Consider the following 15800-nt stretch of genomic DNA (forward strand, 5'->3'; position numbering starts at 1 on the left):
GGAGAAAACAATGGAAAGGGATTTCAAAATGTGCTGCAAGATGAAAAGCACATCCTAGATTAATACCACACTTGGAAGAGCAGAGGAATGAAAGCTGAACATTTTGTGACCACGGAGGGGAGCCCAGATATTCAGTGACCCACAGAAGTCCCAAGAGATTTAGGGAATAAATAAATACTCTATGTATCAATCAAGCAGATATAAAGTGTGGTACTGAAACCAAGGATTAGTCAAGGGCTAAGTGGCTAAACCTCTATGTATTTTTATGCACTCACTTGGGGGAGAGGTTTAGCTCCAGGGAAGTTAAAGAAGCTAAAGTAGTGTCTAGGGACAGAGATAGAGCATTATGGAGGCAGAGGACAACATCACATCCTGAATTTAAGGATGATCCTTTCCCTTCCTACCCACTTCTAGAACATCAATGGCCAATTGCCATTTTCCAACTCTGCTCCCCTCTCCCAATTCATCCCCTCTTTTACTTCCGCAGAAAAAGAAAGATTGTTCTCTCAATGCTCACTCAGAATGGCTCTGAAGAAATCTCCAGATTCTAATTTCTAGGTATACCCTATTGAAGATGAAGCTACAGGAATGAATTTGTACAGTAAAGCTCATTGCCAACAAGGCAGTCCCTAGCCCTTCCAAACATCCAACATTAAGGACAGAAGTCAAAAGGGTGACAAGGGAAAAGAAAGGAAGCAGAGACAAAAAAAACTGTTTAGGAAGCAGATATCAAGGTGTGAAATGAGCAAATATATTACCTTCCCCAAAAGAAAACAGAAGACTACAAGAAAGGAATACATGGCCAAAAACCATGTACTTGAAATTAAAAATATGATAGTAATAAGACAACCCCACAGGAAGATTAGAATATAAAATGAAAGGAAGCCATTAATTTAAAACATCCAACTTAAAATGGGAAAACTGAGGAGACAAAATGTCCAAACTTGATAGATTTAAAAACTTCATAGCAGTAATGGATAGGAAAGTAGTAGTAAAATTTTATCAGAAACAAAGGGAAGTGTCTCAAAGCTAGAAAACCCTAAAAGATAGTAAACATAAACACATACACTAAGCCCTACCATAAACTTCCAGAACATCAGGGATAAAGAGAAGATCCTCAGAGCATACACAAATAAAAATAGTAATGGAATCACCATCAAAATAGTAGGTTAGTAGGTACTACTGACAAATTTGATAAAAACACAGTGTGTATGCATGCTGCTCTATTAATTGCAAAGCAGTTAGAAGGGTTGAAAATGGCTGTCAATACAGTGAGAGAGTACTGCTGTTTTTTTTTTTTTTAAAGGCCCCATTAATGGCTGTGTTACTTTAACTGTGAGCATGTAACAATTTATACAAATAAAAATTTCAAGCATTAAGAACAGATGAAGGGCCCTAAAGCATGCTTATCTCAGGATTTGGGATCCTGTTCACCTGGAATTAGTCTCTCAGTGTTTTTCCTACGCCTAACTTCTGCACACAGCTTCTTCCTTGGACCACTGATGTGAGATTTTTTTTTTCATGCCATCATTCATATAGTAAACACTTCCATTCAATATTTATCATGCTTGTTATAGAAGAATGCAAGAGAAAAACAAAGATGAGGGCCCTTTCATCATTAAAACCCGTTAAGAAATGGAGTGAGATCAACCAAGCAAGTCAGTCAGAACCAAAAAGTTGCCCCTGAAAGTTACTGGTTCTATATACTCATCATGGGGCCGTTTTGCCTGATAACTAATGTAACCACTTCCCAAGACTCAGGCATACTTTCAAAGAATTTTGGAAAAGCCTCTGAACCTTATAGAAAATGGATCTCATTTTTGGTCACATCCGGCTTTCTGTCCAAACCACAGTCCAGATTTCACCATCTGACTTTTTGACTTCACTCCTCACCAAAGGACATTGGGCTTTTGCTAAAACTCTGATCTACAGTCAAAGGATGGAGATTTGCCACTCAGGAAGAAACTCACTTGAAAGGGCTTTGAAGCCAATTCCAAAGAACTTTCTATGGCAACATTGTTGGAGTCAGTGCACAGCCTTCCAGGGTGACTGCCCTAAAGGGCAAGGCTAATTCTGGCTTTTAAGTGTTTCAACGCTTGTTAAAAAGTCAGCCTCGTTACTTTCAAGTGCCAGCTCCCAGTGTTAAAGTGTTTTCCTAAAGCCTCCATAAATTCTTCTTTGCCTTTGATGCTCGAGCAATCCACCATTTTCTTCCCTACACAAACTAAGAGACATGTTTGAGGAGGAAGGGGGAAGGAAGGCCATTTCTCTGGTTCCTTTCTAAATAATAATGTCCCCCAAACATGCCTCTTGAGGCATGCAAGGTGGGAGTTCTTCGAAGTGAGTCTAATGGGATATCTGACTAATGTTCATGCTCCCCTTCCCAAGAATGATGAATAGCTGGAAAACTGCAGGAGCCATCCATCCCCTCACCCCAGGAAATAATGTGGAGCTCCTTTAATTCTACCCTCCACAGAGGTAGAAGGCTTAGTGAATGTCCTGGAAGATGAACCTGCCCCCTCCTCTGGTGCACTAGCTACCTCAGTGCTTAGGAAATGGTCCAGACAGGAGGGAAAGGCAATGAAGCCCATTTAGACTCTTAGTTGCACTTGGTTTGTCTTCATTCCCACACGATCCAGGACATATACTCTGAAACACCTGGAAAAAAATCTGTGATGCCAGATGCTCAAGGAAACAGAACTGGGTGCAGTTGCAAGGCAGAATCATTCAGGTTGACAGTAAGCAATTGGTTATTTCTAAATAGCCAGCTCTCTACATTGAAAATTTGATTCCAGCACAGAAATGCCTGTTGAGGTAGGGAATACAGCCAAATACAGGCTGTTCAGATAGTCAATTCTCTGTTGATCAACTCTATATGCTGTGGGATTCAATCTCATATCACCTTGTATTTGAACCTACAGAAAGCCCATGGGTAGGTATGCATGTGGAACACCATGAGGATGAAGGAAAGAAGTTATGGGAACAGAGAGAAGGGAGCAGTAGGAGAAGCAAAAAGAAAGCAAGTGCTCCTCTATGAAACCTTCACAAGCAACCCAAACACTGCAAAACAACAGGCATAGTGCTCAATGCTTGCCTTTCAGCCTCACTGCCAGGTACTGCTGGGTAAAACTACATGAGACTAAGCCCTGACTCTAAGAGGGGGCAGGGCTGGGCAAAGCATATGAGACAATTTTAAAGCCCTGTTAACTTTTTCCATTTTAACCAGTCATTCTGGATGAAGCACCAGCTCTCTTGGGAGGCCCGTTCTAAGGCATTCCATGGGACCCAAAGCCAGCCATAAAAGACTAGCTTGAGGCAGAGCTGCTGGGAGAAGACTGCATTTGAATTCCCCATCTAGATTCAGAAGGTCAGAACTAGAGAAGGCCACCTTTTTACTCACTACTTCTACAAGAAACACATGATGGAATGACCTCAGATTTCCCCCAACTTTTGAGGTTTCAGAAGCAAACTATGTTGCTCAGAAGTACTGAAAGACATTCACATCTATACATAGATTCACAGGGGTTGAAAAGCAAAGACCAAATGGCTAGCCAGGGAGCAGATGAGTTGTATTTTAGAGTCAGGTATGGTGGATTCCAGACACATAGAATGTAGCAGTAGCATCATAGATCAAAGTCTCCAAGGCTTCAGAGTCTTAGCTTTAGGAGCATGAATAGAAGCAAAGGTTTAGGCTGTCATATTGAGTTGCAACTTTGTTTGAAATTCACCTTGGCATTGAGCACCCTTTTTCAGTGACTCTCCTCATATCTGAAAGCTTGGACTTATAAAATAATGAGTAATGCCTATCATTTAAAATATACCTTTTAGCATGCTCTTCACAAAGTATGCTCGGTTCTTAACACTATGTCAATACAAAGTGTCACACCTGTTATTAATGGGTACTAACCACCACTACATATAGCTGAAATGTAATACTCTGTGCATTAGTGAAATGCACTTGGACAGTGACTAAGATGAGTTCATAGAAGCTCTTACAACACAAACTGCTAGGGCCTGAAGCAAGTGCCTATGAGGAGACTGTGAGGTTCACATTGCAGCCTTGGTTGTACTAATAAGGAAAAGACCTAGCTGAGTTCTAAGGACAAAGGGAATAAAACAGAAGAGAAATCTTACCACCAAACACAGGGGTAGGAAAAATGCCTGGATAGCTGTCACTTGGTAGAAAGAAGTACCCTATCCAGTACCCATAGTGTTTTCCAGTGTGTGATCTGAATTCACACAGCTCAGCAGCTAGCCAATCTCATCATAAGGCAGGTAACTCTCCCCCCACCCTGGGCACAGTGTGCATCGAACAAAAACAACAAGCTCCATTCCTTCCTCCCATGGGAGACTTCAGACGTCAAAGTGGGCTCTGGTTTAGCATGCCATGAGGAAGGCTGTGCAGACAGAGACTCTTGTCAAGGCTCTGTAAAGCCTTGTGCAGTCTGTGGGGAACAATAAGAATGCAGATCTAAATGTAAGTTACAGGCTGATGGGCCCATTAGGAATTAGGGCAGTCTTTGAAAAGAATCTGCAGAGATGACGCAAAACACCAAGCATGTGACCCAAATCATGGCAGGGCACATTGGATGGAGAGGGGAATGGGAATGAGCCATTTTCTAATCTGATTAGTCTGAAGTTTCCCCTGAGTATGGAGAAGGGTCACTGCACAATTACAGGCAAAGTAAGACTGAACATGGGCTGCTCGGCAGCAGAGAGGCATGACCCCTCAAAGCTAAGCCAGGCTTGGAGGCAGTCATACAGAGATTGAGACAGATTCCAAAACAAGTTGCAGAAGAGACTTTTTTAAATTTAATGTCAAATCATAAAGGCAAAGACAAAATAGTCTGCTGAGAGAAAGGGAGGATGATGGGTTGGTGGCCTTAACATTGGCTAAGAATTCTGAGTCTTCCAAGGCCAGGCTCCCACATCACTGAACTCTCCAGCAGAACTCATCCTCAAGCCCATCAAGAGATAATCTAATAAAGATCTGCAGCTTCCTGACTAGAAGACAGCTTAATGTATGAAAGTCATCCAGATCCAACTGTCACAATACAGGACTCCCTCCATAAAAGACACAGGGCCCTTGCAGTCAGGTTTTGAGGTTCACTGTATGAACCTCACCATATGATCTCTGGCTCAGCTTTGCCCCTAGTTCCCAGCCAAGAGATAGGTACCCAATGCTGTGCCATGTACTTTGCGTATGCTTCTCAGTGACCCCTCACAACTCAGGGGACCTAAACACTAGGAAGTAAATTGGTTACCCATTTTACTGGGAAGATTGAACAGCTTTAAGTGGCTTCAAAGGATGTAAGAGATGATGTGGGGTACCAAAACTAACAAGGCTGAGCTGCTTGTTGCTTGTTCACAGGTAGCAAATCAAATACATCAGGAATAGAGTCAGCAGGTGAATGGACCAAGGGTGAAGTCACAACTCTTTATTATGATGTAAAGGACAAAAGAAAAAAGGCAGAATTCCAAGAATTCTTAGGAGAAAATCACTGCGATCATCAGCTAAGCATGGGTAAGAGAGCTTGACATATGTGCTGCTGCTTGAAGGAAGTCTTGAGGCAGCTTTCAAAGAGTCAAGAAAATTGGAAGCATTTCCTACTGAAAAAAAATAGCCAAACAAAAACCAAAATGGTTCAAAAGCAGGGAATATAAGTGCAAAATGCCATATGGCCCATTTCTCTGAATTATGGCAAAGGAAGTAGAGGCCTCGGGAGCATGATGACTATAAAGAATCTGGACCTTAGGCTTACTTCTTTATTTCAGCTGTTTTACATCAGGATTACCAACTTCCCCTCCACAGTGATAGTAGCAAATAAAAGCAAATAGACCTAAACAAGCAAGCAATCAAAAAAGAAAAGAAAAAAGAAATGGAGATGACTCTCTAAGAGAATTCCTCTAGGTCAGTTCATGGAACACTAACATCTGTCTGGACTTACTTCCTCTAGGTTCCTCTCCCAACACCTTAGATTCTAGATCCCCAGCATGGGAATTATTTTTATTTTTCCATTCAAGTTTTGTCTCAGATGGAAACTCTCCAGCACAGCCCTATTTGAGAAGAATATTCCAACGAAAAGTTCTGAGACCAGGACAGAAGAATTTATCTTCCTGTACACAACAAAGAAATAGCATGGTTGTGTAAAAAAGGGTATCACAGGTCAGTTTTGCTCTGAGATGGTACTTAGCTGCCCCATGCAAACACAGATCTGAAACTCCAGAGATCAGTAGAAGATCAATATGGAAATGCTGCACTTATCAGACAGAAGAGTGGTCATAGTGATGATGGGGGAGAAATGGATGAGGCCAGTGGAAGGATAAAGAATTGTCAAGGCATCCTAATATGCTAAGAATTTGTAGACAATAATTCAAAACTATTACAAACAAGGGGTACAAACTAGAAGGTTCAATGGTCAGGTTATGGGTGGGTCTTCTAGAATATTGTGACCTGGAGGAAAAAAACAATCTTTCTCTAAACCTCAACAATCGCATATGCAAATAGGAGAGGTAATAGTTCTGTCCACTCTAGTTGTTCTTAAAAAGTACATGAAATAGTGCATAAAAGGCAGTTATCATACCTGGAACAAAGAAAAAATATCAGAATTTTCAAGATATATAAGTCAGAGGGCAAGAGGTGCTTGGAATAATGTTATAGGAAGCATAAATGGCCAAAATAAGGGTGACAGTATGGGTGGTGTCTTTCATGGCCCCATCATCTCTGTTTTACACCTGGCTCTAGAGGAGGAGACAAGTGCTTATAACCCTAGGTCTTCTTAGTGCATATGTTTAACCACTAGGCTTTACAGCAGTATTATAACCAATAAAATTGTTCATTTCATTTAGCCCAAAGGATAAAATTCATAACAGGTATTATAAGAATTAAAAGAATTAGATTAATTAAAAGAATAAAAATCATGACTAAGCTTTCCTTTCATAATACTTACAAGTGGGTTATCAAAAACAGTCAAGGGTAAAACAAAGATAATTAAAGATAGTCCCACAAACTGATCTAGAAAAGAAAATCCAGATAAAACAAATATTTATCCACTGCCTCAGTGATAGCAACTGAGGAACACAACCCTTCTTTGTTCAAACCAAAGCTCTTGCTATGCATCAGAGGTGCTTCCTAGGAGTTGTCATCATCCTTGGGAGGTTTGCCCATCACTGGTGACAGCCATGGACAAAAGATGAATTATAAAGAAAAATGATACTAAAAGAACAGATTTAATAAAGCCACAAGTATATGTTTGTTAAAGGAGCTGCTTGATAAACAGAGTACAGTGACTGTTCAGCACAGGAAAGAGCTGGAAGGGCTTTCTGGGCATATGATCTGACATGAGGTCTAGAAGGACTAATGGAGACTTATTTTCGGTACGTTATGTACATTTTTGATTACAGTGATTAGAACCATGACTAAGTGACCTCACTCAAAGCAAGCAGAACAGCAACAGAGCTTTCCCTCTGTGAGTTTGAGGCCAACCTGGTGTACAGAGTGACTTCCAGGACAGGCTCCAAAACAATACAGAGAAACCTTATTTAAAAAAACAAAAACAAAAAAACAGAGCTTGCCCTCTGACTCTCATTTCTTCTGTTGTTGAGTTTCTATGTTTTAAGTGTGTTTGTCTGCCATCTGAATCTTTAGACACCTGAACCATCTCTGTCAGAAATTTATAAATATACTTTACTTGTTTCATATGTCCAACTATGTACTTCTCAATGCAAAGGACTCTTATGTAAAAAATATTTAGGCTGGGTGGTGGTGGCACTCGCATTTAATCATAGCATTCAAGAAGCAAAGACTGGTGGATCTCTGTGAGTTTGAGAACAGTGTGGTCTACAGAGCTAGTTCCAGGACAGGCTCCCAAACTACAGAAAAATCCTGTCGTGAAAAACAAACAAACAAACAAAATGATTGGGTAGAGGAATGGATTCAGTAAGGATTTTGCAAGGGTAATAATTTTGCTTCATATAATATATGTGAAATAATTTTTGAACATTATTAATTATAGTATGCTTTAAATAAACAATCAAAAATGCTTGTCCCCCAAATACAAACATGAAGACCAATTTCCCTCCAAGCGTGACCTCTCACTTACCTGGACAGTAAGCTATCTAGAAGGTCATCATTCAAAGGTAACCTGGAGGACTTGCACATCCTTTTGATGTCTTTGGTGGGTAATACCCCTTTTCTGTATTCAAAGAAAATAAATGGGAGTTTATGTGTTACATGTATTTCTAATAACAGTTGCACACTATAAGAAAGAAAATATGAATGAGATATATCTTAAAATGGAGGTATGAAAACTGGCACTGGAACTGAAAGTAAAGAAAAACAGTCCTCATATTGCATTTCACCAATGTTTTCCACATCAGGAGTAAACAGACTGTCCTTAGAAAAGCCTTTCAAGATTCAGATTCCAATTCTTGGTTGGTGATAGTACAGCATATTAAGCTGTAGCCATGAGTGTTGCTCTAAGTAATTGATCTGTATTCTTGACCATTAGTCAAAATGGTTTTAACATTTGAAAACATCTCCTAATTTGACAGGCATTTAAAGCCTCCAACACAAGTATAATATGACTTGGGGGTATTTTTATGGACTTTTCCTTGGACCCAAATCCAACTGGGGCCTTCACTTTGATTTTCTCAAAATCAAGTCATGTTTCTACAGGAGGCCCAAAGGTCACTTTATACAGAACAAAATTTCTTCTGTGTTCTCAGTCAACTGGTGTTTTTTCATGAACACACAAAAGTAAAACCCAAAAGGAAAAAGTGGGATCTTTCTTTGCATTAAAGGTGTTGAGATCAGATCTACAATCAAAATACATTAAGATTACTGTATCGAGCTGTGTATTAAAAAAATGATCTGGAACTGGAGAGATGGCTCAGTAGTTAAAAGTGCTGGCTGCTCTTCCAGAGGACCCCAATACTCATGTCAGTGACTCACAACCACCTGTAACTCCAGCTCTAGATTACCCAGAGCCCTCTTCTGACCTCCACAGGCACTGCAGTGATATCTATATGCACACAGAGAAACAACGTGCATATACACATAAGTAAAGATAAAAGCCCTTTTTAAAAGGAAAAGGTATTTTAAAATGACCTAACAGAACTGAACACACATGCACTTTGCATTAGAAATAGATCACACAGACCTTTATTATTTTTTAAAAAGAAATAGCTCCCACTAGACCTGCAGATTTATTTCAAGACCTTTGCCCTGTGTATTATAAAAGCCACAGTTTATAAATCTTAGTTAGTACCAAAATAATATAAAGATGATACCTCATTAACAAACCCTCTTATGTCTTCATTTGCTCTATTTTAGTCAAAAACACCTAGAAACAAATGAAAATTCAAGAGAGCATCCTATTCTTTTTAAGATAAAGGTTCTCTTCTATCTCTCCCCTATCCTCTATGATTTAAGGTAGTTTTTCTAAAAATGTTTATTATGATGAGGCTTGTCAACTTTCTTTATGTTCATTTGCATAAGATGCATAAATTCCTTTATTAGTCAAGTTTACATAAACTTAAATGATTTATTAGAATCAATAAAAGCAAAGCTTACTTTTCTCTGTCTTCATACACACAGTTGTAAATGAACATGTCAAAATTCTCAAACATATTTTTCTTGAACTTTTCATGGGCCTGTGCAATTAAGTAAGTTAAGTCTGGATCCGTGATTTCAGGCACACGATAGTGACGGGCAATGGTTATGAGCTCCTGGTCTATGAGCTTCCCCACAGTTATACTCATCAGTATTTCTCTGCAAAATGAAGTAGAACAACACTCACAAAATGCCATAGAAGAATATTTTCTTTCTCTATTTAGAAAGTTCAAATTCTATTTTATAAAACTGTTACTGTGTCTCAGGGGACAATGATTACTGTTAGTTATTTTGATATTTTTTTCCTTCCTTTTCCAGCACTAATGACTGAATTCAGGCCTCTCACATGGGAGACAAACCCTTTACCATTGGGCTATAATGCTAGTCCTTTTGTTACTGTTACCATTATTTTTACTTCAAGACAGAGTTTACCTAGGGTAGCCTTGAATTCACTCTGCAGCCCAGACAGGCCTTGAACTTGAGATTCTCCCACTTCAGCTCCCAACTAGTGTGATTATAGTGATTATACACCCACAGGTCTAGAAATTGTTTAAATTAATTCATATAGTTAATTTAGCAGCAAGAAGATAGCAATGCTAAGATGGAAATAATAAGGATCATAATTTATAAATAAAATAATACCTTGTTGACTTTGAGAATAATTTGCAATGAGAAGTTTATTAATTAAGGCATTGGAAGGTTAAAGCACCTGTCACTAAGTACATGACTTGGTTTAATGTTTATTCATCTTCCTTAAAAGAAATAGTAACTGACTTAGGTTTCTGTTTTCCCAGAGCATGGGATTTGTAAGTCAATAAGCTAGAAGGATATTTTGTAGACAGGAAAAGCAGTTGTTCACATTTCTATTGCCAAAAGTACAAACGGATACACCCTGGCAATGAGAAAAAACTTAAAAGAGTCATGTAAGAATCCAGCTGTCTGATTGTTTAGAAGACAAATGGCATTGAGATTATTTGGCAGTGCTAAAAATCGAAACAACAACAACATATTAATGATGAGGAGGATGCAAAGCCTAACACACTGTCTGTGCTGTTTTCAATATATAATCTGTATGAAAGCTATAAATTGTGCAGCCTACATTAGGAAGAATTACATCAAAATCATTAAAATGAAAAATGTCACAGAGGTTACATGATTAAACTTCCACAAGAAAACTGACTTACTGAAAATAATTCCGTTCTCAAGAGTCCCAAATAAACAAGGGAAAATGAGATTTTATTTCTTCTCCTATTATTGTTGGAGTTTTCAGATTAGTAGCCTTTGGTTCATTTAGTTATTTCTGATCGGTATCATTATTTAAGGATCTCAGAAAGTTATGTATGGTAGTGCCTTTAGAATGCTTGGGAGGCTGAAGCAGGAGAATTGTTAGGAGTTTAAGGTCAACCTGAGAGAGACCCTATATCAAACACACACGCACACAGACAAGGGGCTTGGGGAATATGAATAAGAACTAATTAATTAATTAATTAATGCCAGGTTATCCTAATCAGGAATTTCCTACTGCATAATCCATGATCTTGCCCCATCTAAAGAAACTTCATTTTACATACAGTTCAGGCTATTGAGCTTTCCTGCTTTGCTTTTGTATTTTTAATGAAGGCCAAATTCAACAAAAAAGCATCTCTCAGTGTCAGGAATTCAGGCTAATCAATATTGGCAAGGGATATACTTCGTGGGAAACCCTATGAAAGGCATGCTAGCATCTGAATTTTTCAGACTCTATACTACAGCTGGGCTGTCCAAGCATGAGATGAGGTCTCAAGGCCACATGCTAGTAGGACCAAATGAGTGAAGTAACAGCAATAACAACTTCTACTGTTTGTTAAAGACTAGCTATATCGTGTGTTACAGATACATTCGGCATGGATTGTGTCACCTGGCGTAACAGGTTGGTACTCATTTTACAGATGAGAATATGGAGGTACCAATATGTTAAACAATCTGCTCAATTTTCCAAAAGCTCAATGTGATCCTAAGCACCTGGTCTCAAAGCATATGCTTCTTTGTATTACTCTATGCATTCTTTATCTAGAACAGAAGACAGGATGGATGGAAGAGAGGCTTAGAAAAAAAACTTCCTTGAAGAACACGAGACTTGAACTAAACTGTATGTGTCTGTAGAGTCAGGGATGGAAGCTAGTTCCTTACAAATGCTAGACAAGAACTTGATCAATGATTCCCAGCATTGAGTTCAGTTTGTATGTACCTCTTTTCTCTTTGAAGTCCAGACTATGGTTTGCAAATTCATGTGTTGAAAACTTAAATTTCCAAATTCAAGCTACTGGTATTTGGAGAGGGAGTTAGGGTTAGATAATAAGCTCATGAGGATGGGCCACTAAGTGGCTTCATAAAAGGAGGAACATAGCTGTGAGCTAGCTTGATTGCTCTGCTATTTTGCAATACCACCTGTCATATTATGATACAATAAAAGATGGCCCTTATCATATAGCAGCATCACATTCTTAGACTTCCCAGAAGTCTGAGCCAAACATTTCTTTGTAAACTACTAAGTCTTGGGTATTTTCTTATAGAAACAGAAAAATGGACTAAGATATTTTATTAACTTCTGTTTTGAAAACTGCAATTAGTCAACACAAGTTTAGAAACTCCCTGTCACTAAGTGTCCCTGAAAGAGGACTAATTGAAAATAGGAAAGAGTTTGCAAGGACAGATCTGGATCATTTATTGCAGTAGTAATGGAATAATGACCACACATAAAATGAAATACTTAATAATTACTAGTAGCAGCGATACTAGTGCTGATATTCTAATGAGTTTAAAATTATCCCAATAAAATTTAACATATAGATTGATATATAAACATATAGATTGATATATAATATAGGGGAAAACAGCAATCATGGGACACATACATGCCAAAAACATCAAGGACATTATCTCTGAATTATTTCTTTTTACAAAATATATTTTTAACCTTTCTGGGTTTCTGCATTAAGAAAATGTCCCTTTCAATACCTGAAATTCCAAAGCATTTGAAAGTAGAACACAGCATGAAGAGGAGTAAGTGGCACAGTCCCGCAACAGGAAGGGAGGGAGGGAGGGAGGGAGGGAGGGAGGGAAAAAGGAAGGGATGGAGGGAAGGGGAGGAAGGAAGGAAGGAAAATATGAACAGCAATACCTAGAAACTTTCCATACACCTTTAACTAAACTTATTATAGCACCTCCAGATCATAAAAGTGTATTTTTCTTTTCATTGCACAAACTGAAACTATCTTGGCTTCACTGCAACTCAAATTTATATCTGTTGGGTTCCCTCTATGCTTGTTTGAAATAGCTCAGTATCCCACAGCATTCCATTGCTTTATGTGAAGGCTTCACAATCAAACCACCCCACAAAAGAAACAGAGACCTGGCCCACAGTCCTGCAGTACTGCCTGTGGCTGCTCTGGAGTGAGGGGTGGGTCTTGCCCTGGAATCTCGACCCAGAAGCCCATACCCCACCACACAGACATCCAAATGGTGGCTGCTACATTTTGCTCCATATTTCTCATGTTCTTTAAGATTAGAATCATGTTGTCAAACTTCAATAAACTTCACAAGAAAAATTAAGAAACCTTTGCAAAAGTAGTACATTCTACTTTTTATTGTGGTGCAGAATAAACAGCATGAAATTTACCATTCCTGACATTTAGGAGGTGATAATGTTGTACAACTGCTACTTTTATCTAGTTTCCAAACATAAGATCACCCTAAAGAACACAGAACACTTTTAGTAGCTATTCTCTTTTCCTTCAGCCCACCAGCCTTCTCCCCTCCATGGCAGCCCCCAAGCCACTTTCAATCTTTTCCACTTCTTGTCAATTGCTTGCCAATTTCATATTTGGGTATTTCGTATAAATGGAATCATATGTGGTCTTTTATTACAGGGTTATCTTGTGTAACACAATGTTCATCTACATGGTAGTATGTTTAAGTACCTGATTCATTTTTATGATGGAAAAAAATCTCATTGTGTGAATATAGTGTATTCTTCTTATCCTTGTAGTCATGGATATCTAGATTGCTGCCACCCTTTGCTATTATAAATAGTGCTGCAATTGATATTTGCATACAAGCTTTTGCTTGAATACCTGTTTTGTTTTGTCTTACTTTCTTTGAGAAAGAGTTTTGCTATATAAGCCAGGCTAGCCTTTGAGTCTACTTTGTAGATCAGGCTAGACTCCAACTCATGCTAATCTTACTAACTCAGCCTCCCAAATACTGGGATTACACATATATGCCACCATGCTTATCTGGGTACCTGGTTTCAGCTTGGAGAGGATACATGTACTCAGGAATGCAATGTTTAGTATGCATAGTAATCAATATTTAACCCATTAAAGAACTGCCAATCTATTTTCTTCATACTCCACTTTAGTTTTGCAAAACCACAGAAACAAATGTCTAGTTTCTACCAATGACAGGAAGTCCTCACCTAAAATGAGACCTGATACCCACCATTCACCTCATCACTTCCTGTCCAGTCACTGAGGAAAAATGAAAATATACTTTAAAAACTGCCAACTTGGCAGAGGAACCAAATGTAGTTCTTAGCACCCATAAGCTACCTGTAACTCCAGCACCAGGTGATCTGATGCCCTCTTCTGGCCTGAATGGGCACTGCACTCAAGCACACAAACCCACATAAAAACACATAATTACAAAAATAAAATATCATCTTAAAAAACTTCACCTACTTACTATATTGGTCTTTATCTCACTGATTAATATTAACTATTTTAAATATTCCAATGTCAAATTACCTGTGTCTTTACTAACACTGTATTACATCCCTAGCACTAACATGTTTTATAGTTTAATATTGTGTTAATAATAGTATAGTTTAGTTAATAACAGAAAGAATACTGAAGCCAGGTGGTGGCAGTACATGCCTTTAATCCCAGCACTTGGTAGGCAGAGGCAGGCAGATTTCTGTGAGTTTGAAACCAGCCTGTTCTACAAAAAGAGTTCCTAGACAGCCACAAGAAATGTTAAACACAGAAATTCAGGAAAAAAAGAAAGAAAGAAAGAAAGAAAGAAAGAAAGAAAGAAAGAAAGAAAGAAAGAAAGGAAGGAAGGAAGGAAGGAAGGAAGAAAGAGAGAGAGAAAGAAAGAAAGAGAGAAAGAGGGAGGGAGGGAAGGGAGGAAGAAAGGAAGGAAATAATTGACATGATATAACATCATAAGACTGAAAATGAAGGAATGCCACACTGCTGTAGGGTAGTGATGTTAACTGTACAGAATTCTGAATCATGAAATATGAAGCGTTTCAACAAGCTTTCATTTCATTAGTGTCATCTAGTCAAGTAATGGGGAATCAAAGACTCATTTTAAAGCTTTGGGTCTTGGGACATTTTCTTACATATCAAATCATTAAAGTCTCTAAGCAATGTCTTTCAAATAAACTTTTAAAAAATGAGTTTCAGCATAAACAAGGCCTCAAGCGCTTAAGCCTTAAGCTCTAAGGCTTACAAAACAAAACAAAACAAAAATAAAAAACAAAAAATAAAAAACCACCTGGTTGAGCCTAAATTAAATGAAGCAGCAGTTTGGATGGCTGTTAGCACCCTTTCTCATTTCTTTACATTTGATATTCATCAAATAAAATGTGTTTTGCTTCCTCTAATCAGAAGTCATGCATGGCTGTTCACATCCTGCACTCCCTCAGGCTTTCTCTCATACCCGAGGGCCAAGAAATCTCCACTTTGTCACTTTCATCCCTGCATGGAATACTGTTGCACTAAGGCACTAACAGACAGTAGAGGGTGACAGAGGTAGCTGGTAGAATATATGTCATGGGAAACAGAGGTAGAAACATCTATGAAAATGGGGCTCATACAAACACATGATCAGAAATTCTGCTAAGGCCTAACTGTAGTTCAAAGCCACTTACAAAGCACATCAACATCATCAGAGAGCTAAGTCATTACATATGGCCACCTGGGTAGGCAGTAGCAACTTCACAAAATACATTTATGAACATACACTACGAATGGTTTCTTCAAGAGCTAAGCAACATGGTGACCACCAAGGCCAAAGAACTCCAGAGAGTCGAAGGGAAGATGGTCACTTAGGGCTCTAAGAAAAGCATCTATGCCTGCCAAGGCCAGAACCTGTTTTAAACTGGGAATGATGCAATTTAGTTGGGGGCAGGGGAAGCACAAAC

The 15800-nt window shown here is 38.7% G+C and overlaps 1 protein-coding gene across 1 annotated transcript in view; it reads right to left on the reverse strand.

Moving 5' to 3' along the window:
• The window catches only part of Efhc2 (EF-hand domain containing 2), a 156135-nt gene that overhangs the window by 24856 nt on the left and 115479 nt on the right, over positions 1-15800 (reverse strand). The window contains exons 12-13 of the mRNA XM_051178927.1: positions 9575-9772; positions 8103-8195 (exon numbers count right to left, since the gene is read on the reverse strand). Coding sequence (XP_051034884.1) covers positions 8103-8195; positions 9575-9772 — 291 coding nt within the window. The remainder of the gene's footprint in view (positions 1-8102; positions 8196-9574; positions 9773-15800) is intronic.

The sequence above is a fragment of the Phodopus roborovskii genome, unplaced genomic scaffold, assembly GCF_943737965.1.
Source record: "Phodopus roborovskii unplaced genomic scaffold, PHOROB, whole genome shotgun sequence".
Classification (NCBI taxonomy): domain Eukaryota; kingdom Metazoa; phylum Chordata; class Mammalia; order Rodentia; family Cricetidae; genus Phodopus; species Phodopus roborovskii.